This window comes from Nasonia vitripennis, chromosome 5 (genome assembly GCF_009193385.2).
Source record: "Nasonia vitripennis strain AsymCx chromosome 5, Nvit_psr_1.1, whole genome shotgun sequence".
In the NCBI taxonomy this organism is placed as follows: domain Eukaryota; kingdom Metazoa; phylum Arthropoda; class Insecta; order Hymenoptera; family Pteromalidae; genus Nasonia; species Nasonia vitripennis.
In genome coordinates this window covers 6,242,074-6,266,895 of record NC_045761.1, presented here as the reverse complement: position 1 = coordinate 6,266,895, position 24,822 = coordinate 6,242,074, and the positions used below count along the sequence as shown (strand labels likewise).

Sequence of the window (24,822 nt, the reverse complement as noted above, 5' to 3'; positions counted from 1 at the left end):
GCACGAGAGAGAGAGAGAGAGAGAGAGAGAGAGAGGGGGGGGCTTTTACAAAGCGGGATTTAGTTAATTATAATGCCGGAGAAAACATTAAATTTTGAAGACCAAGAGGCCAATTAAATTCATCTCGTTTATGGCGTCAGCGCAGTGCCTTTATGTAGCTTTGAAGGCAAATCCTATCAAAGAGAGAGCTACTGCTATAGGTCTTTGATATAGCCGTCGTCGTCGGCCCATTAGCTTTGAGACGAGAGCGTATAGTATAAACTATCGATTTTTGATTAAAGATACGCTCAAAGCAAATCAAATTACCGAAGCCGGATTTTTAAAAGAGGATTCACTTATATCTGACGTTGCAGGAGAGCTTTAAAATTTTCACCAACACAAAATATTAGCTTCGTCGACGAGTGTAAAATATAATGAGAGAAATAAAATTACCAGCAAAGAAAAATAGAGCCGGTATGCAAGCTCTACGACCTTTCCATTCAGAAACATCGCTTTATCCGCGATCCCGCAACGCCTTCTTCGCGCTGAGAAAATCCAGCCCCGCTGCAGAGTAGCTCCGTATAAGTTCGAACTTGCAAAGCTCCAAGCCGCATGTCGGGCGAAACCCTCCCACCCTATTTATCTCTGGCACACATCTAGCTCTCCTGCTGCTGCAGCCACCTACGTTCCAGCTTGAAAAATAGGTCAATCGCGCCAGGACTGCTGCTGCTTGCAGCTATATAGGTATAGGTACTTCTGCCTAGTGCACAATGCGCAGCAGCAGCGGATTTCGCGTGGGCGTAGGCGTGCGACGCGGTGAATATAGGTATATATGATGCGCGTCTCTGCAGCTATACGTAGAGAGAGAGAGAGAGAGAGAGAGAGAGAGAGAGAGAGCCGATCGAGCCCGGGCGAGAGCATGTATATCGTGACTCGGATGGCTGCAGCCTTCGATAGTCCTGGTATAAGCCGAAGATGGGAAGTGTATCAGAGTCGCAGCCAGCGACGGGATCATGTCGACCGAGTTTAGGGCGGGTCTTTGGGCTTTATTTTTCTTTTCGTGTTTGTTGCGTAGATTTTGATATAGATATGAGGACTTTGGGATAATCACGGAAATATTATGTTGTAGGTATGATGAGTTTGGAAAAACTGGTGGATAATCGGAACTACATTTGCGACGGTAAATGTGATAATAAAACGCGCTTCGAATGCTTATTTTTAATCTGTAGCGTCTTTTCTTAGAGTAAAGCTTTTACAATATGCCGTAAATTCTGATATTCACATCGGTATAAAATACATACATTTTTTTATGTGAATCCACGGTGCTTTTTAACTTTGTTTTCAGTTGAATATTAATACTATGCACAGCAAATGCTTCAAGCTGCAAAAAACGTATGATTTACTTTGATGCGTTTTCGTTTTATGAACTTTCAAACATTCCAGAATAAATATGCTTTCATTAACGCCAGATATCATATATTATAAGTTATATTTGAACTTTCTTTCGTAATCATTTATTTTAACTCTAAATAATACGATATAATCACTTCGGTAGATTGCACCATGAAAACTTGATATTTCGACCTTTGACAGCTTTGACAATCAATTCAGCGAGGAATGCGACGGCGGAACCCAGACATCCAATTATCAAAAGAACAATGAGATCCAAGCTGGCGATATTATTAATGTTTTTAGGTGTGCTATTCGTAGCATTCTGAACCGACGTCTTTATTGAACGTATCTCCTGATCTATGAATTTGAGAAGTATTCCAGACTCTATGATCCTGCACAAAATCTCGTCAAACTTATCAACGAAAGGCGAGCCTCTTTCGAAGGCAAACGCCGCAAAATCGTAGAACAAAGGTGGCTCCATGATTTTTAGAATAGGAGACATGTCGACGTCCCTGTGTTTCGCTATCACGTATCTGGCGAGGCTCAGTGGCATGATGCAGACTCGATCTCGTCTGTTAACATTGTCCAAAGCGCAGTGCAAGGACCGGTTGAACCCTTTTATGTTTCCGTTGATGATCTTGTATAGTTCGTCACTATCGTCGTACAACTCTGGTCTGTAGTAAAGCTTGTTCATGTAGATCGGCAGACTTGATCGATTGAGTTCCTCCAGACTGTTCAATACTACGTTTTTCTGAGTCACGACCTTATCTGTGAGGTCGGCAACTGAGTCCATTAAGTAAATAAAGGATATCAGCGTTATGGTTAGATAAATGATTCTTTCTATGCAGACTTTAGGCTTGCGTTTAACGGCGACTCCCATCAGAATCTGGATGACGTAGGAAGTTGTCCAGAGTCCAGAAGTGAACTTGAAAAGCATCGCTACGTAAACAATACTGATCGACATCAAACACGAGAAAGATACGTAAATGAAGACGGTAAGGAAGTCGATGGTCATTGAATCGCTCGAATTGCTGGAACGAATTGGTACGACTACGACGATGTAATCGCTTCTGTACGATATACTTCTCATCACATACCTCTTGTGTAAAGCAGCACCTATGAGAAAAGGGTAATCCGTCGCGTTGAGTTCACCGGACTTTAGTTTCTTTAAAATTTGATAGCCTGGCAAGTCGCCGTAACAGATAATTTTCATTCTGTAATTTAGAGTCCTGCTTATCAACTTTGTGATCTCGTGGTCGTATCCGACCCTCATACGCGTATCAGATCTCACATAAGAATGTGATGGATAATTTGCCGAAGGAATACTGACTGCGAAACCATTCATATCCTTCATCTTGTCTAGAAAGACGGACTTACCAAAGCTTAGATCAGTTTGACTAAAAGTCCCGAAGAAAGGATTGTACTCCTCGAGAAACATCGGCTGATCGTTGTCGGTCACCCTCAGCAGGATGAAATTAAGAAATTTGAGTGACCAGGCGTACCTCAGCAGCTTCTTCAAGTTGATTTTATTACTCGACGGGAAAGACACGACAAGACACTTGGGTCTCGATGGCGTCAGTGATGATTTCGCAATAAACTTTATGATACTTCGAAAGTAGGACAAACCTTCGTCGCGATGGACTATAATATACAATGTGGAAGGTCTCGGGTTGTCAAAAATTGGTAGACGAAATCGATAATTTCTAAAGGTTCTGACTCTCGACAGGTCGATTGAGACTGTCGGAATTTGGTGGATCATCTTCTTGAAGATGAAGTTCAACTCGTTATCGTCTGCTCGTGATTTCTCGCCCGAGAAAAGAGTTATTTGGTAACTTTGGGGCTCGGAGTGGATCCTTTTCAGCAGCAGATCGTACCAGTCGCTGTTTTTGCTGATCGCCAAATATACCAGATTGTACATAGTAAAGAGTACCGTTGCACTTTTGTAGAGATTGGCGAATCGCATCATTGAAGCACTATGATGGCCAAGGCTTTTTATACTGAGATGTGTGCTGATAGCGCGAGGCGATTTTACCTCAAGCTTGAAACGAAAAACAATTACTCAAAGTGGTCAGAATATTTTGTCATACACCTGCATAGATTGACTGACACAAGTCACGAAGCCCAAAGGTCATTGCTAATGAAGTTGAAAGCTGCAGAGCACTAACGAGGTATTTTAACAACGAACACATTTTACTTAAATTAGAAAAAGGCATCCGTAATATATTGTAACAAACGAATCAATACTCTCAATATAATCGGCGAAAAAAAAAACTTTCTTTCATTCTGTACTGAAAAAAACCTATTATATTAAAAACAGCACATCCAAGCTGGAAAAGAAAAAAAACACTGCCAAGTCCTTGGAACTTAGCTTTGGCTATAATGAATAGGCTCGAAGAGAACGAAAAAACACGCAAACCTAGGTAGGTCTGTATCACCGCCAGTTGCTGCTAAGGGCCGAAGCATCGGCTCGATCCGGAGGCTAAACAGTGAATTGTTACTGAAACACTTATCAAAACGTATTTTCTAGAATTTTTTACGATACTGAAAATTATACTGTTACAAAGCTTTTTCTAGGAGGAAGCAAAAGATAAAAACACTGTCGCCGGCACTTAGGGAAATCAGGTCCTCAACCTCGTCGCTGTCACGCACGTACAGCTATCGGGCATAAAGAAGGTCGACGACTTATAAACTCATTTGCCTGCGCTACGCCTGACAAATCGGGAAATAACGAGCTCGCCGCGACAGACGAGGGAATAAAGAACTGCCTCTCTTCGCTGTACTTTCAGGCTGTGTATATGTACAGACATACACACACACACACACACACAATATGAAAACGTCGAGCGAATGGGTCGTTATAGAGGGGACCGGACGGCTCCGTAGAGATTTGCCTCGCGCGATTTTTTCATTCTTTATCGTCCGAATCCCGGAAGCTACGTGCGGAGAAATTCAGGGCACTTTTGACCGCAGGTTTCGTTCGTTCTTGCGATGCGGAGGGATGTGAATGAATTTTGAGAAGTTTCGCATCGGCTGCGAGGTCGTGATGATTAAATTATACACGATAACCGCATGCGTTGTTGAACTACAGATTTTATATATGTTTGGCGCGGAGGTTGCATGAATTTTCAGGTCAAAGTCTCGCTGTGCACGTGGGCCGTTTATGATCGGTTATATATGCTGATGAAAGCTCAATTATTGCGGATTATCCTTGATAATGCGATGAAGAGAATTTATCGTTCGGTCGTTGGCTGTGTACATGTAAATAGATTGTGCTTGTGGTGCAAGAATTTCAGCACCTGAAATTATATATGCACCAATATTGATTTAGCGTTTGTATATAGGTTTCAGTGCGAAAAGGCATCCGCGCAGAATAAGCTTAATTGAAATTAGAATCACATCGCATCGATGGCCAACATTATAAGTAAATTGAATCGCTCTAAGGACATCAGTACAAGTTCATTCTCTCGTTACAAACCTATACAACACGTCAGACGTGCGAAGGGCAGGAAAACGGCAAACCCTATACTCTTCGAGCTACGTCACAGGATTCTGCCGCAACCACGACGGTCCGACGGCAAAGACGCCAAACGCGAATATCGACTCGAAACCACGACAGTCAATAATTGAAAGATCAAATAGACGCAAAGCCGAGCCGTCGATGTTGATTAACCTACATCTTTGCATACACCTAAACGATTCTGTCACGTCCCATCAAACGTCTTCAGCCGTGGGATACGCGCTATTATATTATATATATATATATATTAATAGAATTCTTAGCTTTAGCTCCATCGGGATACGAGTCCGACATCGTGAATATCGATATCTCCATATGGCTCACGCCGAGGAGGTGTTCGCTTTCGACGGAGAACTATCTTGTTACGAGTCGCCCGAGTCTCGACGGACTTACATTCAGCTTGTTAAACCTCCTCTTCGCTCCAGTACAGAGTTTTTTCTCGAGACTCTTGAGACTCGAGTTGTTTTATGAGCAGCCGACATGTCTCGAAATCGGAGAGAAGAAGTCGATTCTCGACTTCTAGAGGGTTCGCTGATATTTTTAGATATAATTTTAAGGCTTCGATGGCCGTATCGATATTATTATTCAAAGTTTCACCCACGAAATATGACTTGCTGCACTTTACACAATAGAAGTTCTGCTGCGCGCAATATGAGGAGCATCTTCCTTATCCAAGCCAATAAAGTGCAAGAGCAACTCTCGCATATACGCGTTCCACTATGCTATAAATACACTATATATAGGTATACATCTAATCGCTCTTTCCCTTTCGCTCTGCCAAGACGGCGAAGACATCAGAGGATGGACCCTCGGGGCGTCGTTTCCTCTATTGCTCGTCTATATATATACACACACACACGCATACATGTACGAGCTATCTCTCTCGCTTTCTCATGTGTGCGTGTCCTTCCGTATATACTGAGAAAAATAGCGAAGAAACTGCGCGCACGTGTTGATTCAGTCCAGTGAAGCGAGTCGATCTGTCGTCAGACGCGTTGCTCGTGGTAAATTGAGCGAAGGTTATATTGCGTTGTTAGAGAGAGAGAGAGAGAGAGAGAGAGAGAGAGAGAGAGAGAGAGAGAGAGGAATATAAGGTCGTGCGCGCGGATGCTGCTTTTGAATAGTTGATTTAATGTCGTTGCGCCGCCGCCGCCGTTGTTTAAATTTCAGGGTCGGCGTTATAATTGAGAGTAATTTTCGAGGGCGCGCGCGCGTGAATATAGATTGAAGAAGTTAGAGAAAAAGAGAGAGAGCCGCGCGCATTCGCTTTTTGAACATTTCGCGCTTGGCATATGCATATTATACCTAGACGCTGCTATATGACGCGATGAACATGTTCGCGTTTTAATGAAGCAACAGGTCGCTCTCTCTCTCTCTCTCTCTCTCTCTCTCTCTCTCTCTCTCTCTCTCTCTCTCTCTCACTCACTCTCGCTCGGTACGATTAATTCCTGCGGATAGTTGCGGGAGCCCCGCGGAACTCGATGTGTATTTTATGCATGAGTAAACGCCGAGTTTTAATTAACTTTACATTACGAGCGAGAGCTATCCTCGTTATATCCGTACACAGCTCTCGAAGCTGAATCAAAAGCGCGGAAATTTTAAACGAGTTTGGCAGCTATACCTATCTATGCGCGCAAAAATAGCACAGCTAATTAACACTATACTGATAGGAAAGTATATACATCTCGTCGCGCGCGAAAAAAGAGGACTTTCCACGTGTCCGCACGAACAATACCCATGATAATACACAGTATAGAGCAGTCCCTGTATATAACTATATGTTGTATTGTGTCCAACGCAGGCGCACACGTGTCGCAGAAAATTCTGGAAAAGGAAGCGAGCGGCGCAGCCGCCCACGCAGCGGATGAGATATGGCAACGCGACGAACAAGACTCGTTCATATTCATATATATATATATGAAAGCTCGAGATTATCGGCTGCGGAGATGGCAAATATTTGTTCGAGATCTTGCGGGATGGCTTTAATTATGGGGCGGTTATACGCGTGCATCTTAACGCGGCTTTTATTTGCAGCTATTATATATCAAGGAGCTTTTTTTGGCACAAGAGTGAGTTACGAGTCTTTTTTGTTATTTTTTTAGGTCGGAAAATGATTAAAATGAATATTCTTGACTGCGGATAAGTATGGACTTAAATCGGAGATGAAATGAGTGGGAAGCCATAATTTGAATTTTTGTTAAACGACGAAGCTGGTGGTGGGATGATGATAATGTGACACGATATTTATTATATATTACACGTGGAAAAAAGCGTAAAATATCGAAATGGGTTCGAATACACTCACAGAAAAAGTCAATATCACGTATCATCCACATGAAATATAAACTCAAATCAAGCGAATTGATGAAATCCCAGAGAACAAAAACCGGCATATACTGGAGATTTGTATATGAACAAATAATAAGTTATACACGTGTACGAACTCTGCGCCTGCCGATGATTACCAGAGCCGATTCAAAGAATTATTCAAAGGCATTGTATATGTCTTCGTGCTACAAATAGCCTCATGATCATATATGAAATAATTTAACATTGGATCCCGTTTTGTACTCATTTTCTCACTAATAACATCTATACATTATATTTCAACTTTATAAATCATTCCCGAGCCAGAGGTCGTCGCTATTATCGACCAAATGAAACAAGTTGTTCGCTACTGCACGACGATGACTTTGCGGAATTTCTCGATAACGATACGTCCACAGCAGTTCTGCCGTATTTTTACAGAGGATCGAACTATTTACTATACCTCGGAATAATCACGTGCCCCCCTCCCCTCCCTCACCTGTATATTCGATTCCTCTTTTTATACAACACTTCCCTTATATGAAATCGTCACCTCTAAGGCTTCCTATTCCACCAGCTGCGCGTGACACGTCCAAAGTGTGTCGCGCGATCGGAAAAGTTTCGCTCGAGAGAAAAACGAGCGAAGGCAAGCAATCTCTCGAATTCCCTTTTGTCAGAATAGCGAACGCTTTTAAAAGCTGTGGAACAAGTCGCCATTGTTGATAAACGAAGTTGCGCGGTGCTTTTAAATCGAAACGCTTGAGCTTATCTCTCGTGAATCTGCGGAACTCTGTGCTCGTCAGTCTGCGATATTTTATGTACACTCCTCGAGCCTGACGTCAGCTCACGCATCCTTCGCGAAATAATTACGACGATTTTCTTGTCTAACTAGTATTACGGCCTGTGCAGTCCTATATGCAGGCGGAGCGAATATATCGTCCAGCAATTTCGGAACGCGGATACCTAATACTCTCTCGCGACTTTACCTTCAAGAGGTTGTATATGGCGTTGTATTCTGGCGAGCAATATGGCGTGTCGGGGAGATTACGGCTCGAGATAGAGGCATTTGACCGAGTCGATAATGCGATGCGATGCAGATAACCGAGAGAGGCTTTCATGGGCGCGACAGCTATGATGATATTGATAATCGAGGTCGGTTTGATGATGCGTTTGTGGGTTATTGCTTTTTGGGGTGGGTTTGAGATGTAATTAGGGCGACGAGTCTGCAGGATATCTTCCAGTATTATATAGCGAGGGAAACAAATTTTCGTGCGACACGCGGGTCAATGTAATTTGTTGTTGAATTAATCCGTGAACGAGTAACTCGAACTCGGTACTAATTCGAAGTATAAGAGAAAGAATTCTTTTATTCTAGTTCTATCGTCGTGCGGTCATCAATTTTTATTACATATAGTATAGGCTATAGAAAGGGAAGTGTTTATCAAACACACGTGAAAATCAGCTTAGTAAGCAACTGACCTATTTTCTCTATATATATCCCAAACGCCTATACTCTAATAATTTTCGAGATACCACATCGACCCAGAAACGAACGTATAATAACAATGTGTACAAATCACTCCATCCGATCGCCAAAAACCTACATACGCATCCAATAATAAAAAATCCGCGCAGATATCCAACCGAAAGGCCAAAAGCTCTCGCATCAAACGCACTCGCGACCTACATAAGTTCATACAAACTGCTCTGGTATCTATGGTAACTCTCCCGTGTCAAAGCGGCCGACGGACGCGCGAATTCACAAGACTCGACGACTGCGTAGCACAAAGTGCGCGCGCGGTTATATAACCCGGTATATATCGCTGCTGCGCGTTTACCCCGCCGATAACCAAACTGCGTTGTATATTTTAGACCTATACACACAGATACCCGATCGATCTTTCACGTATAGGTACATAATAGCTTGAACTTTGATATCGGATACAACGTAAGGTGATTTTCCTGCCTTTTACCTTTATCGCGTACGCTCGCGCTGAAATTTCATTGCGACTCTATTCCAATAACTGCGCAAATCCCTGGGAGACAAAAAAAGAAAAAATAAAAGAGAGCTTGTCGATAATATCGATCTATAGCGCACGTGTGCTGCCGCAGCGGGTCTTTGAAAATCAAAACTTTCAGCGCAGGTCCTCGACTCTATCCGAAAAAAAAAATATATATATATATATATATATCTATATATACATATATATAGAAGAAAAAGAGACTTATTTTCGCGTGGGTCTCTCGCGGCGAAACTGAATTTCAATCGACAACCTCTTCTTTTTTCTCTCTGCATCCCGCCGGTGCTAGTCATCGACTTTCTTTATTCTCTCGCTATACGTACACCTGTAGAGCCCTGGGGGCCAGCCGTTTTTCGACGTGTAAAAAGCCAGCGGCTCTCTATTGATTCAACGAGACTCGCGTATAAAGTCAAGCGCACGTGTGTGCGTATATACATATACATAGTGTCCGTGTGTACACGATGCAAATGCGATCAGGACGAAAGTTGAGAACTCGAGGTTGTCTCTCTCGCTCTCTGTTTACCAAGAGACTCAAGACAGAGGCTTCCAGAAATATCCGTCTAGTGTGTCTCCGAACAAGTAGCGAAGCTTCGGTTTGCGTCAGACGCTCTCATACCTGTTATGAATACAGATATGTGTGTCGAGCGCGCAAGGAAGAGAGAGAAACAGCGGAATTTTTCGAGAGTTGAAATTCAACTCCCGACGGAACTGTCGCGCGGCTTTTTCCTCCAATTTATGCTGATTCGGATTGATGTCTGGCTGCAGGGATTTCGCCAATTTATTATTCTACTGGAGTTATATAGGAAAAAAAATGTATCACACAGGGATCGAGTTTATATAGACGAGCATAAGCGCTGTGAGAGAAATAAAGCGATATAGCGCGCTGTAAAGTTGATAATTTCTGTCTCCCGGTGTACTGGGCTCGAAGAATTGACGATTCGTCGCCAGTCAATCGATCAGTGCAGGAGGGATGCTTATCGTCTGTGTTTTGACCTTCCAAGCGTCTCCAGAGTGCCTCCCTCGATTGCGAACGAGCTTTTTGACGCGCTTGATGGGGCACCGAGCTTGCTGATGGAATATAACGGGAAAAGCAGCTCCGTTCGACGTTTCGATTATTTTCCCCCCTTTTTTTACGTTACACCGAGAATTTCTCTGTATATTCAATGAATATTTCTTGCAACTGTCAATCCTCCTCTCTCTTTGTACCAATTTCTGAACTGTCGTTTTTTCATTATCTCGCAGCGTAATTCTTTCGATATTTTCTGCACCTGACTCGATCTCTGCACATCCATTTATTTGCTCTAAAATAATTTTCACATCGCATTTTTTCTCGCGCTTTTTTCCTCTCCTTTATTTTTTACCACCCTCGACGTTGTATACCTTTTTTTCTTCATACTCGCTCAACTCGAAGGCTCTTTCACTATTTACCTTTCGCGATACCTTCTCTAACTGGCTCTGCGTGTTTTCTTTTTTATCGTCTTGTCCTTACGGCTAGTCGTCCTTCCCTCTCTCTCTCTCTCTCTCTCTCTCTCTCTCTCTCTCTCTCTCTCTCTCTCTCTCTCTCTCTTTCGCTCTCTGCTTTTCTTTTATTACATTACAACGCACTATACATTTTCGTATTCATGTTCTTGGAAAATGTTTTTCGCAAGCCATAATATTGGCATGCCTTGAAAGCTTTTAAAATAATAACCTTGCGGGGGAAATACCCAGGAATTTAAAATTACACGTTCTTGTCTAATTTTCCGAGAACACACGCACAGAAAATATTAAATTATTAACAGTGTGAATTTCACGCGTACGTATACTTCAAAGCTATATCATTACAAAGCGAATATGCTCGTCTTTGTAAACAAAAAAAAAAAAAATGACCACGAAGTTTCATTCGAAACGAAACTATTCCACAACCCAAACCTCAAATACCCGAACTTGACACCTCGAATCACATAGTTCATCGCTTTATATCGTCTACCACACGCACATCACTCCACCGCGAATAATTCCGCAATTTTTCCACCCCCCCCCCCTCCTCCGCAAAGTTCACACACGCATATAGCGAAGCCTCCCCGGTGACGCGGCTGCGGGCAAGAATGGGCTGGCGTCAGAGAAAGAGGGAGAGAGAGCCCCTCCAGCGCGCAAGCTCGGGTGCGTGGGAGTCGCGAGCTCGGAGGGGATGAAAATCGGGGGTGCCTCGGCGCTGCAGCCCTCGGCACAGAGCCATTGGCAAGCAGAAAGTCTGCGAGTGCGGAGCTTCACTCGTAAGTACTGTACGACCGGGACGGATCAAGCCGCTTCTACGTAGGATACGCAATCGTCTTTGGGAAGGAGGAGAGAGAGAGAGAGAGAGAGAGAGAGAGAGAGAGACTTCGAGCTTGATATCAGCGCTTTGTGCCAAGGTGAGTCTTCGATAACGAATTTCTATTCGTTTTGCATCGGACGCTCGCTAAGCTCATCGATTGTTTGCATCAGCTTTTTTTACAATATATAAGCCCGCTTATCCGCGTCACTTTCAAGGGTGCAACAAGCGTATCGATTTCCGACTTATCCGCGAGAGCTTTGTTATTCAACTGCGTAAAATTATTACTCGCCGCTGTTGCAAGCTCGAGTAGCGATTGACCTGTTGAAGCGAAAAGTGAGAAACATCGCTGTGCCCAACACAGTAGGGGCTCGGCCACCTGCGGTCGGCCGATGCAACAAGTTGCTGCACTTGCCAGTCGCGATCCTACTAACCCCACCCCTTCGCAGGATAAAATAGAGAGATATACGTTCGAGCGCGCCTATACGAGGATATTTCCGCGGAGTATATCTGTGTATAGAGCGAGGCATTGACGTCAAGCGTCGCGGCGTCGGGTTAGACGTCACGATCGCTCGCTCGCGCTCTTTTTGTAATTTCTCGCGTTAAAAGCTCCTCCGGACTTCCGGGAATAGCGCTCTTGAACTTTTCTTTCGAGTGATGGGTCGTCATACCCGAATTTCTTTTTCTTCCAACTCTTGCGTTCTATTTCGGTTTCACTGGGTATATACTAATTTCCGAACCTATTTTTGGACAAAAGTATCGAGGTCGCGAGCTTTATTAATACGCCAGTATATGTATACTGATCCAGGCGATAAAAAGCTCGTTATAATTAATCGAGAACAAGCTTTCTTCGCCCCCTCCTTCTGTCGAGGGCAAATTAAAAATGAAATCCAGCTAGCAGATGATGATTATCAATTTTCCGGCGCTTCGAGAGACAAGAGATGAAAAAGTCATTGCTTACGATTTGATCTAATCTCGCAATTGTAGCTAGGCAACGCGCATCCCTTGAAGGACGAAAGAAATGATGAATCACCCGCGGGGAGAGAAAGCTCGTGTAGGTATAGCAACAGCTGAGTCTCTCGGAGACTTTTTCGAAATTGAACACTATTATTGTGTTTCCTCAAACATGAGCTTTCGTGCATTACACGCAATTCAGCCGAGAGTACAATATTGGAAAATCCACGCGCGGGGGTGTCAGCTTTCGCTTATCGTGTCCGATGATAATTGAAGCTTTATCTCTGATAAGCGCATGTATTTTTAATATCCTCACCGTATCGTTCGCGTCTATCGGGAAATCAATAGCCGCGCACTCTACCCGAGGTTGTCTATTTCCATGGATTTCTTTCTTTTTTAAATCCTCACTGTACACACTCTGATTCTACTCTATATAATACAGCCGCGCGAGAGACGACCTTGCGAATCTCCTGCATAGCAATCACATCAGCCCTCGATAAAAAGCATTTTCCATCCATGGTGTATATTAGCTCCGACCCCGACAAAGTGCATCTCGTGTCGAGGACTCAATTAGGCTGCGCCGTACCAGCCGATACCCGCGACCTAATTGCGTTACTGCCGCGCAAATTCCGCGGTGTACTCAGCTCTCTACTCTATATATGTATCTATGCACTTGATTGTTTTGGGAAGAAGGTCTAGTTTAACTTAGTTTTGAGAGAAGTGCTGCTTCGACGCGGGCAATTCGTTTACACGCATCGATTTCGTTGAGAATAATTAAGTTCCCGACTGAAAATATACTTGTCGCTTTATTTGCGCGATCAGGTATATAGCACCGGAATTTCCCACTGTGGAGTAAGAGCAATTCTCCAGCGTATTTCACGAAATCCAGTATCTGAGGAGTAATCTTTTACTGTCGGAAAAGGCCAAGCTGACGAGCCAGCGATAAAATTTTCCAGTTCCAGTTCAACTCTAACGGCGCCCGCGACGTAATGATACTGCAGCTGCCGTACCTCGAGAAAAGTTTCCGTTTTATTTCATTGCTGCCAATCAGTTTCACCGTTGCTACTTTTAAATAAAATTTTTTTTTCTATCCCTTTTATTTCATTTTCAAACCGGTCCGCGCAAGTGAACGACATCGGCGTGTAGTCAGGCACCTTGGATCCGATCTCTGAAATAACGAAAGGTTACCCTCACGTTTGTTCCATAAAAAAAGAGAGAGAACACGAAAACGCCCTTACCGATTGAATCAATAATTCAAGCTCGACGGTTATGTACCCCCGACACTAACGAAGAATCCAATTTTCTTTCCTTCTCTTCGCAGATGTTGTCAGACTGGCTGTGGCTCCTGGCGTTCGGCGCGATGCTCGTGGCCGTTCAGTCCTTGCCCGCCGGACTCTCGACTTCCAGCGGCAGTAGCAGCAGTGCCGACGAGACCAAGAAGACCGAGCAGACCATGAGGCCTAAAGGTATAGTTTTATTACACGAGCGCTTTTACGCTCACTCGCGCGAGGCTCGGCATAAAAGTCTATTTTATTATACGTACATTGTATATGTGCCCACCTTCGCAGCCAATTCGTTTATCACTCATGCGCATGATATGTCGTTCTCATTGAGCAAAAAAAAACTTTTTCTATTCTGCACACGACACACAACAGTCAAACGAGCGCAAGAGATGCTCATGTTCGGCAACCAACAAAATCGCCAGCAAGCTACGGCCGAAAGCAACAATGCCGCGAACAATTATTCGCCGCCGGCCGAGAAAAGTAAGACACGACTTTTTTAATGTAAATATTTACTACTTAATAATAATCATAATAATTGATGTGTGGAACACGTTTGTCTCTGTCGATGATCGAATCGGTGTCGTGTATGTAAACAGCGAGTAGTTGTCAAACACGATTGGAAAAATGGTTCAGTGGCGTAGTTCGTATATTTAAATCGGCGTCATCGAACTGATAAAAATGCATAGTGTATACCAGTAGTACGCAGCGCTTCTCATTTTCCGTACACATTGCATTATGCATCGAACGTCGATGTAAATAAATTTTACAGCGGAGGAGATACAAAACAAAAACACCAACTTCGCACTTCGCACGGTGTTATATAATGCATCGACGGCTTGTGTATAACTAAATTATTCACCAACATTGTTTACGGCCGCGATAAAGCTGAATACTTCATTTTATCGCGATCATCGCGAATTTTACCGCTGTTTATAACCATGCGCATTTTTCCCACTCGTGTCATTACGTCCATATTGTATTGCAATACTCGAAAGTGTCGATATCCACGAATTAAAGACAACGCAATATTGTATAATGACGCAGGAACGCTTAGCAACTCGGGCCTGGACGACGTGAGCTCAGCCCTTAGCGACGTCGAGCAGCAACAGCAGCAGCAACAGGCGGCCATAATGGCCAACAGTAACAATCATCCCAAGGCTCTGCCCAGTGGATACATGATGGATCAGCCGGTTATGCCGCAGCACGAGAAGAGCTACGAGTGAGTTTGAAAAGTCGGATATTTTGAAAAACGTAAATCTTTCGCGTTCATTATCTTGGTATATATTATAAAGGCAAAACTTTCATCGACCGAAACTTTCCGTGGGAAAAGTTCGATAATCGCTTTTCGATCTGATATAGCACGCCATTCAAAACTCCGAATATATAGCGAGCTTTTCACATCACCAAGCTATAATTTAGATGGGAAGCTGCATTTGAAAGTATAATAGAGCCGAGAATAGCTCGAATTCGCCCGACTAAAAATACACTCCATAAGCGAACAAAGGACTCGGACATGTCTCTCGCGGCGGAAAACAAAAGGCGATCGTTATACACCAGGGTGGCCAACAATGCGCGCGTGGGTGCGTATGATGCATAGATAACGCTCGTTAATCCCTTGGAAAATCCATATAAGCGCGTATATGTAATTATATACACGCGCGAGAATAATCCGCAGCGATCATAAGGGGTGAGAATCGCAAGTGTTAACGATTTATATAGCCGAAGATGGATGATCGCTGCTGACGCAAATACACTCGCTGATCTGATCGAAATATAGCTAAAGCGAGAGGATCTATATTTTGCGGTGGGTGCAGTTTTAGCCCGTCGATCGCCGTGTTTATTAATTCCTGACACGATCAGAGATAGAGTAATTGTATATTCCGGGGAGTCGAATAATTAATACACATTCGTCACACACGACGCAAATACACACCGGCCGTGCGATCATTATGATGATCTTGCTCCGCGGTATAAAAATACCGATTCGAGCTGCTGATTATTGTCGAACCTCTCCTAGAATATACGATATTTCAATTGGCATTTTCGACACGGCGGCAAAATTCACTCGCTTATACTTCGGCAAAGGCAAATTTCGCCTTTAAATTTTGAATTCAGCTTCGCGCGCGGGATGCATAGTAAAAAGCGCGCATATATTTCCCTGGCGTCAGAATTCCCTGATGGGTATATAACATTACAATACCGGTCGTGATTGGCGCGCTTGTTCCGTCGAAAAAAATAGGGGGGAGAAAAAGACTCGTGAATACACAATCACCATCTATCTGTCCGCGCGCGTCATGCACTGCTCACGCGCACACGGCTCTCGTCCTTCACAACAACACACCCACGCACGGAGAGTCTGAATTTCCCTATCTCTCTCTCTAACTTAGATACGGCAAGGTCCTCGTTAATGAAATCGGGGACGTCATGCCGCGCGGCGCGTGGGAGTTGGTGCCGCCATACGGACGCTACTATGGCCTTAGCGCGGAGGATCGTCGCAAACGCAGCGAGGAATCGTCCAGCAGCAGCAGCACCGCTTCACCAGCAGCAGCTTTGGTATCTTCCCAGCAGCAAACCGCCTCCGTGTCGTCGGCTACTCAGCCAAAGAGGAGGTAATATTGCGAGAGAGACGTGTGTGCTATGGTTATTGGAGGTTGATAAGGGGATTATTTCGGGTTTTATAAGCTGGGAAAAACAGGAGTTTTCGGTTATGAGATGCAGGCGCGAGATTGTTGTTTATGGACATTACCGCGTCGGCTGGATATTAGGGAGGAAGGATATGGAATTGAATATAAAAAGGTTTTGTATAATACCTTTTAGAGCTGAGATATATTTCATACTGCAGTCGCATCGGATATACTTCAAGTAATTATTTTCTCTCCGACATTATAATATTCTTCGCTAAGAAACTCCACACACCTGCTCCGGCGACGTCTCGTAAATCGTCAACGCACGTTCCGGTAGCATAAGTCCTCATAAAACGTGCATTACGTCCCGAGCTTTCCCATGTGTATAAATTTGAAAGAAAAAAACTGCATATTTCATGGCCGACGCCCACGCCAGGGTCGAATTATATCCTGAATCTTTTACGCTATGGAAAAGAGTTGATACGCGCGCACATGCGACGATCGTTTTCACTCAGAGAATCTGAATGATGAAATGCAGAAGCTGCGTTTTATCGAATTTTTTTGGAAAATTTGTATTGACGAATTCGTCATATTTCTTCCGTATCGGAAAATGTTTGACAACGACTCTGCACTGACTGCCGTGCTGTGTAAGCGTGGGATGTTAAACAAGCGAACTCTCTTCGTTAAATTTTCATTAGCCTGGCTCTCATCATTCCTCAAAGGGATACACGAGATTACGCTTCCCCCAGCGGCTCTCTTGTGGAAAATTAATTCCACGTATTCAGCTTTTTAATTAGATGTATATGTACTTTTGTCATTTTTGCACACACAGTGCAGTTCCAGTATAGTTGATTCGTATTTACCGCATGTAGAGAAGCCGAGCGCACTTTTACAGTGCAAACGGACGTGTCAAACTCTAATATAATCCGACTTTAATATCCGTGGTTGCAAAGCACTGTATTGCGTAACGTTAGACATGGACGTACTGAATATGCGAAGCTCATAAATGTATCGTATATGGATGTACTGTCTGTCGCAGGCACGTGCGCTCGTGAGTTTCCTGGAAGGGCTGCACCGCGTGCTTTGAATTTGTCCCAGATTTTCAATAGCTATATACGTATATACAGTTCGAATTTGAAATACGTTGATGCAATAGTTTGAAGAAAATTTCCAGTTAGTGCTTATCCAGTGTAGGTATACGAACGAACGATTCTTTTTGATACTAAACTACAAAAATTATTAGTTTCCGACCTTTACAAGCTAATTGACACCTCTTGATATCAGTAGGCTCGTCCATCGCCCACCTGTAGGATCATCGCCGCGACTAGAAAGAGGGAGGGAAGATCGATGATGCATCTCTCCCGCGCAGTCCCTCAGATTTTCTTCTCGCGCCCATCTATATATCTATACACAGAAGCGTCGCGCGGCCCCTCCGCGAATGGGGCCAGCTGAGGGCGTTGGTCTCCGCCACCGGAAAATAACGATCGCCTCGATTTCCAGGCCGAACGCGACTGTGTATAGGTTCGTAAACTCGCGATCGTAAACTCGAGTGCAGCTCCACTGGTCTATTCTCGTGTAAACGTTGTAATAGTCCTGTATGTATACGTATCGGTATATTAGTGCACAATTATGCAACGAAACTTTCTATCTACGTTGTCTGAACATACTCGGGCTTTATCTACTTCCAACGATTGGGTTACGCAAACTTTCGTTAATTAAAGAAGCGCACAAGAGTCGAAAGCTGCACTTGTTTTCCGCTGATTTATTATTCATCCGAAGCTCGGAGAATCCTTTTCCTTGGAAACGAGCGGTATACCGCGGCTCTTCGATAATTGCGTGGAAAGTTTGCAGAAGCTCGCTATATAATACTCCGTGTGCACACAGATAGAAGCGCGATACGCACACAGAGCGAGCTCGAGCATTTTTCGTTACATAATACAAGCCGCGTCGCAGTTAATCGGGTATCCTTGGCGTGTCGTTATCCTACTTTCATTAGCGCGCGCTGCGCGACCAAGTTGCGAACGTTTAATTTGGCTGATTGCGTTCGCTCATACATAACTGCGCCTCGAAATTCGCTGAGCTTCGGTAATTGTTTGTTTTTTGAAAAAAAAAAAAAAAGATATGCGCGAGCTAGAGGCAGTTCACTGAGAAAATAATCTTTATCTTCTCGGTTTTCACCTTACGGGAGAGGGAGAAGGATTAAAAATCAAATTGAGCTTCCCCTCGCGTATATCGCTTCGTTTTTAATAAACTCGACTTCTATATATACGTTGTAGAAGGGGCCATCAGCAGCGCAATTAATGACGCACGAGGAGAGAATACGAACGAGAGCTCTCTTCGCTTTCTCTCTCTCTCTCTCTCTCTCTCTCTCTCTCTCTCTCTCTCTCTCTCTCTCTCTATCTATCTATCTATCTCTTGGGCGTACATTCTTCGAATATACACGCGTGATACGCGTATTATATAAGTATACTAAGTGAGTGCGGCTGGAGGGGATGACTGATTGCGCGGAGATTATTTTTCTTCGTTCGCCAAGAAAAAAATTGCTTCCTCTGCGCGCGCGTGAATAATTATATGCAGCATCCGTATAAAGATTATTATATAAATAGATCGATTTTTCCGATTCCTTAATGCAAAACAGCTGTACAACACGTATACACTCAAAGCTCAAAGCAACAGTTCTTTCCGAAAAGGACGTCTCTGTATATACGATCCCGGGTCCTCGATCCGAAAATAGCCGTCCGCTCTCGCAATTGCGTCATCAAAATCCTCCCGTCGCTCTCGGTCTCAATCATATATACTATATAGCGATGCCGCACATATGTGCGGACGCGCTCGATATATACAGCGAGAATGACGTAAGGTAGTGCCGTTGGGAGAGGAATGACAAATAAGCGCCGGGCGGGATGTGCGCGCCTAAAGCGGGCGGTTCAAGTGTGCGTGGGAAAGAGCTGATACAACAAGAGTCTGTCTGAGTGGCTGTATGATCGAGTGGTGCCGTGTGGCTGGCTGCGCGCGCGCGATTCTCGATTCGCGAAAAATTTATGGGCTCTGATGTGTGGGTGTAATGCTTTGATTTTCGTTTTATTCAATTTTTGCATGTATTCGCTTTTTTTGTTCTTATTCGAATCCAATGCCGTTAAATATCAAAATAAGAGATATCTTCCAATTCCTCTCAGAGCTTCAATCCCGATCTCCTATCCCCTCGAGCGAGTCCTGTATCTAACTAGGCATTACATATACCTACCGACGATACATGGCAGGAGGCAGATCCTGGCGCGGCCCAGTCTCGCGGAAAGCTGAATGGAGAAACTGGGTCACGCCGCTTGGCCAACCAGCTGACTGCGCCGCGCTATCGATCCGCATAGTCGGCAGGACTCGCTGCCTCGAGCGGGTGGGAGGACACGCGCTATACAGCTATACACCTACGCCTCGAATATGCCTGTATAGCGAGTGAAAAACGAGGGATAATACGTGAGAGAACGGGTTGCGCCTCGAGAGATAAAATGCAGATTAGCCGGGACGGAGCGCAGCCGTTGCATTTATTTTACGGATATTGAAAGGACTCGTGCGCGTGGGCTCTTTTAATCTCTGCATAATAATGAATGAATTCTCTGTTCTATCTGGCGGGTTAAGTAGCTTAAAAGACAGTATTCAAGTGGTAACGGTCGTGCACTAGTCAGTCGCGCCATTGTATTGCATATTTCCGCTGTTACGCAACGCGAAATGCCTTCGGGAAAATGGTGAAAAATCGCCGTAATATACCGAGTCAAAGAAGCCCGCTCGAACGCCCACAATAAGCCATCGCATATTATATAAAAGGAGAGACTACTTCAAAGTGCGCGCGAAACAAAGGAAAGCCGGCCGCGCAAAGCAGTCTCGCGGCGTTAAACGACTAGTGCCGACGTCGGAAAAAGACGCAATATAAGAGAAATAGAGAGAGAGAGTGGGAAAAGGGGGTCGCGAGTAGACTGTATGCACTCCTCCGGGCATTCGCCCCCGCGATTATTTGCCCTCTTGTGTCTATAGCTATATACTGTATAGAGGCCGTGGGATGTATGTGCATATCTATATAACGCTCTAGAGAAAGCACAGGTCGGCTAAAGTTCACGAGCTGACTGTTGCCCTCTTATTCTTTGTTTATTTATACGAGAGAGGCGTATAGATGATGTATAAAAATGGTTTCAAAATACAACAGCTTTTATCGCTACGCGCGCAGTTTCAAAACTCAGAAGCTCTTATTTTTCGTTCCACATCTACGGATATTCAAGTTCGCAATTACCTCTAATGTTGCAGCATTCCATCTTACTATCAGGAGCCTCGCTACAAGCGCGAATTGGATCTCGATCCCGAGGACTTGATCACTTTCCTCACTCTCTACGACAACGAGCGCAGGAATCGTCAGTGAGTATACATATAAACAGAATCGAACTTTTTCCGCGAAATTGCAAACGTAATTAGTGCAGTTCCCAGAAGAGCAGAAAAACATTCCTCGGTCTCTAATTTCAGAAACTGGAGGAACTACGGTAACGAGGAGTACGAGGGGGCGGATGACGACTCCAACATGATTGGTCTCGACGACGAGGACCCGAGAGGTACGTAGAAACTTTTCCTTTCACGCTCCAAACTTTTCCGCCTGATAACGCCAGCGGGATTACAAATTCAAATTCGGTCTATACTGCGCACAATAAAGTATAAATCCTTCGCCGAGCAGAAGCATCTTTGTAAATCAAGACCGTTTCTTTCGAGCAGGTAGCTCGTGGCTGGACAGCCAGCAATACGGCCAGCCCCAACAGGCCCAGCAGCATCACTACCTCAGCGGCGAGCCCCTGCTCAGCTCGGAATTAGCCGCGTTGGCTCGAAACAGACCGTCAGCTTCGTCGGGATACTATGACCAGTATCTTGGCCAACAGTACGGCACTGCGGGACAGCAGTACGAGACCGCGCCTCAGGTCCAGTATGGAACACCCCAGTATGGACTGCCGTATCTCCAGCAGCACGCTTCGTACTACTCACCCGAGAAGAGGTTCATGGTCGCCAGGAAGCGATCGCAGGTGAGGATGTCGTGGTTATAAATATCACTTATCACTGCGAATTACGCGTCGTGTTTATTGCTTCACGTTTTCTGCATCGAATTCTCTTGGATTCACTGAAATATTTCCCAGATCGCCGCGTTCATACCCGTTTTTCAATGAATTCGTTTGATTCGAATATTTGTTGGAAGAGATCAAACGAATAAAAAGCAAACAAATCGAAAAATGCCTCTCCCCGCATTACAGAACTACGATTCATACGGCGGTCGAAGTGGTCTCCTCCTCAACTCCAGAGGCTACCCAAGCTACCAGCATCGTCTGCTCTACTAAGCAGTTGAACTGCGCATCCATCGTCGCAGCCAATTAAAATACTGACAAGGAGCGACGTTGTCCACATCCAACGACGCATGATCCAAGCCACCGATCGACGAGATACGCCCGGAGGATCTGCGAACGGCGACTTGGGACATGACGATGACACATACACACAAACACGAACATAAACACACACACAAATATACACGATGGAGAAAAGTTGTCTGCGAAGTTATAATACAAAAACCGACCGGGGGGCATGTCCCTGTACCGCGTACAATTATTGCGTTATTCAGGCAAACGAACGGGATTTCGTTTTCACATACATATCTCGAGCCGAGTTTCTACACTCGGTCGTAATTTTTCTTTCGAGTCGAATCAGATTACCAGATATATATATATATATATATATATATATATATCAGGTAAACAGGCAGTTAATTCTACATATACAGAGAAAGGAGGCTTAGTGTAATAGACATACATAGTACCTCGTCGGGTCATAAAGTCGTGGGATTCCCAAAAGCCCGAAAATCGAGTCCATAACTCGACGAGGAATATTTTCAAAAACTCGAGATGTAAGCGCAGTTGTATTACCGTTAGATGTGTGGGTAACGCAAAATAAAGTCACTTTCTTTACGTTGCGAGGACTAAGCGAAGCGACGCTCTATTCTTCGATGATATGCTGTATCATTATGTATCATACGCGTAATATGCATCTATACTTGACATAAGTATTCCAATTTTACTGTGTATTATACCTATAAACTAAGATTTTTTTATCTTTCTTGTACACATCAACTAGTCTTTTCAGAAAAAGGCGCGAATTGTCGAGCATAAACAAGCAAGCTGACTTTCGGAATGAGTAATATATTCAAAATGAAATAGCCTTGTGTATTTTTCAATTCATTTCGATCGCTTCGCTTCGTACGTTCGATGTGCATATACACAATAGACTTCTGTATAAGCGTTTTACAAATGACCGATCCTCACGTCTGTTATAGCCGGTGTATTGATGGAAAGCTGTGTGAGAAAGATAATGCGCGGGTTTCGTTCAATGTTGATCTCAGAAGACATAATTTTGTGTACGATATGTTATTATACCATGATTGTCTCACTTTGATTTACGATAAATTTACCGAGTTTTGCATGAAAGTCAAGGGTGTGTGAAAATTTCCTGTTGCTAGATTTTTTATTACGATTATTTCGAGGCTCGTTTCATGGATTCGGTATGTGCGACATATACACATTCACACACGGCGCGAGAGAATCTGTATTTTATATATATATATATATATAAAAAAACAAAAAGAAATAAAAACTGAAAATCAAGACGTCTCGAGAAGCACATTTCAATCTCAATTCCGCACCTCAAAATGTCTATTCGATTAGCTCCAGTTCCAGTAACAGACGATCTTTTTGCAAACCCTTTTAACAAAAAGGTCCTCCATTAATTACAGTCCTATAATGGCAACCTCTCTGACATACAAGCGAGATCAAAAGTGAAATGGTTATTAAAAAAAAAATAACTCGAATTAACGTCCGTCGAGGCGGTCAACACGACCGTTCGACAAAATAATTATGAATCATGCACATATTATGGTAGCTTCGCGAAAGCTTTTTTCATCGTGGAACGCGTTGACGACAGGCTCTATACATATAACGACGATCACACTGATAACACATACGCAGACGAGACGAACATTATAGTTAATGCCGTATAAGAAAATAAGATATACGTGTGTCTGTAAGTATATCGTGTAAGCATTTATCCAATAACCCCTCCACCGAAAGACTTTCTATAGACGTGATTGTATTTTTCTCCGGCTATATATACATATTTTGTGTATTACAACGGCGGCACGATGCGGTGATGACGACGATGGTGATTATATTATATATTGTATTTTCACGCTGCTCGACCGAAGAATTGATCTTTTTGCCGTCTCCTTCGATTCTATATAATACGTATATATTATATATTGTGTAATGCAGTGAAATCCCTAATGGAAAAATTGTCGGAGATTATTATATAACAAAATCTATCAGCACGACTCTAGGTTCGGACACATAAAATTTAAAAAATGCATTAATTTCGCAAGTATATCCATTGGTGCAGGTTATATTAACGCTTTATAAGTCTACGTAATAAGTCGATGTTTTTATAACTCGGTATATTAATACACATGTGTCTATATATAATCTGTATTGACGTGAGTATATAAATGAGTGATGAATTTAATAGTTTTTATATATCTATAATTTTATATCATAATACAGACGCAAATTCTAAAGGCCATCGAGAAAAAGTCTATATCTATTTCGTTAACTTTTCATTGTCAACTACTTATTATCTTTGCCAAATAAAATTTTTCCATTAGCGGACAATCGCATTATCTTTTTATTTCCGCCAAAGTCGTAAATGATTCTTAAATTCAAGTATATTATCTCGCAAACGCGATCCAAGTTCGAATAATTACACATGTCAACAATCGCGTTATGCACGCGCGACAAACTGATGAAACACACGGTCAAATAAGTATAATCTATATATTTTAAATAGTCATAAAAAATAATCTCTTGAAGACACGCATTTACGTTTGAGAGAATTTGAAGACAGATGAAGAAAAAAATCAAAAAATACGTGAAATTGGGGTAGACAAAAATTTAAGGATATAATATCAAAACTCGTGCGACTGATCTAGAGTGGGATTTATTTATGTACTTATGTGTATACTCGTATACTGCGCGAACTCACATCCTCCTCTCAGAGATGAGAGGTCGACTGAATATGTAAGGGATCCTTTATCCGAAAAGCAGAATAGATTTTTATCAAAATATTAAAAAAAAATAATGATGATAAAAATAATACAAACTCGATGGTGCTTATATTCTCAGACTGTGGAATAGAAAGGGGTGATGAGAGAAAAGAGAGAACCAAAGCTTTTAACTGTAAGGATAAGAGAGGATAAATAAACAATTGTATTCTACGCATGCACTTGACCGACTTTTTTCCTACTACGAAAAGCTTCAAAGTTTTCTTTTTGGGGACCGAGTTATACAAGCTTCTTCGTTAGAGTAATTTGAGTCGCTATTGTTTCGCTTGC

At 43.3% G+C, this 24,822-nt stretch overlaps 1 protein-coding gene and 1 long non-coding RNA gene across 4 annotated transcripts; one reads left to right on the top strand and one right to left on the bottom strand.

Moving 5' to 3' along the window:
• Window positions 1-11,415: 11,415 nt before the first annotated feature.
• Window positions 11,416-24,713, top strand: LOC100679915 (prohormone-2). Of its 3 annotated transcripts, XM_031931768.2 has the most exons (9): window positions 11,416-11,609; window positions 13,785-13,929; window positions 14,119-14,226; window positions 14,791-14,965; window positions 16,134-16,355; window positions 20,664-20,771; window positions 20,877-20,962; window positions 21,120-21,421; window positions 21,647-23,233. In XM_031931768.2, the coding sequence occupies exons 2-9, from the start codon at window positions 13,785-13,787 to the stop codon at window positions 21,728-21,730; spliced, it is 1,230 nt and encodes a 409-aa protein (XP_031787628.1). In that variant the 5' UTR covers window positions 11,416-11,609; the 3' UTR covers window positions 21,731-23,233. The 3 variants fall into 3 exon arrangements, with proteins under 3 accessions (XP_031787628.1, XP_031787629.1, XP_031787630.1); XM_031931769.1 differs by lacking the exon at window positions 14,119-14,226 and having other exon boundaries at window positions 21,647-24,713; XM_031931770.2 differs by lacking the exon at window positions 16,134-16,355 and having other exon boundaries at window positions 21,647-23,049.
• On the bottom strand, window positions 13,471-13,793 carry LOC116417638. The gene is made up of 2 exons (XR_004227887.1): window positions 13,702-13,793; window positions 13,471-13,631 (listed from the first exon to the last, which is right to left on the bottom strand). It is a non-coding gene; the product is annotated as an uncharacterized LOC116417638 (long non-coding RNA).
• Window positions 24,714-24,822: the final 109 nt, after the last annotated feature.

What these genes read in the sequence shown, in the direction of transcription:
- LOC100679915 (XM_031931768.2), top strand. Translation starts at nt 13,785, where the DNA reads ATGTTGTCAGACTGGCTGTGGCTCCTGGCGTTCGGCGCGATGCTCGTG. An exon ending in AACGAGCGCAGGAATCGTCA is followed by an intron (nt 20,772 to 20,876) that starts GTGAGTATACAT and finishes CTCTAATTTCAG; the next exon opens with AAACTGGAGGAACTACGGTA. An exon ending in CGACGACGAGGACCCGAGAG is followed by an intron (nt 20,963 to 21,119) that starts GTACGTAGAAAC and finishes TCTTTCGAGCAG; the next exon opens with GTAGCTCGTGGCTGGACAGC.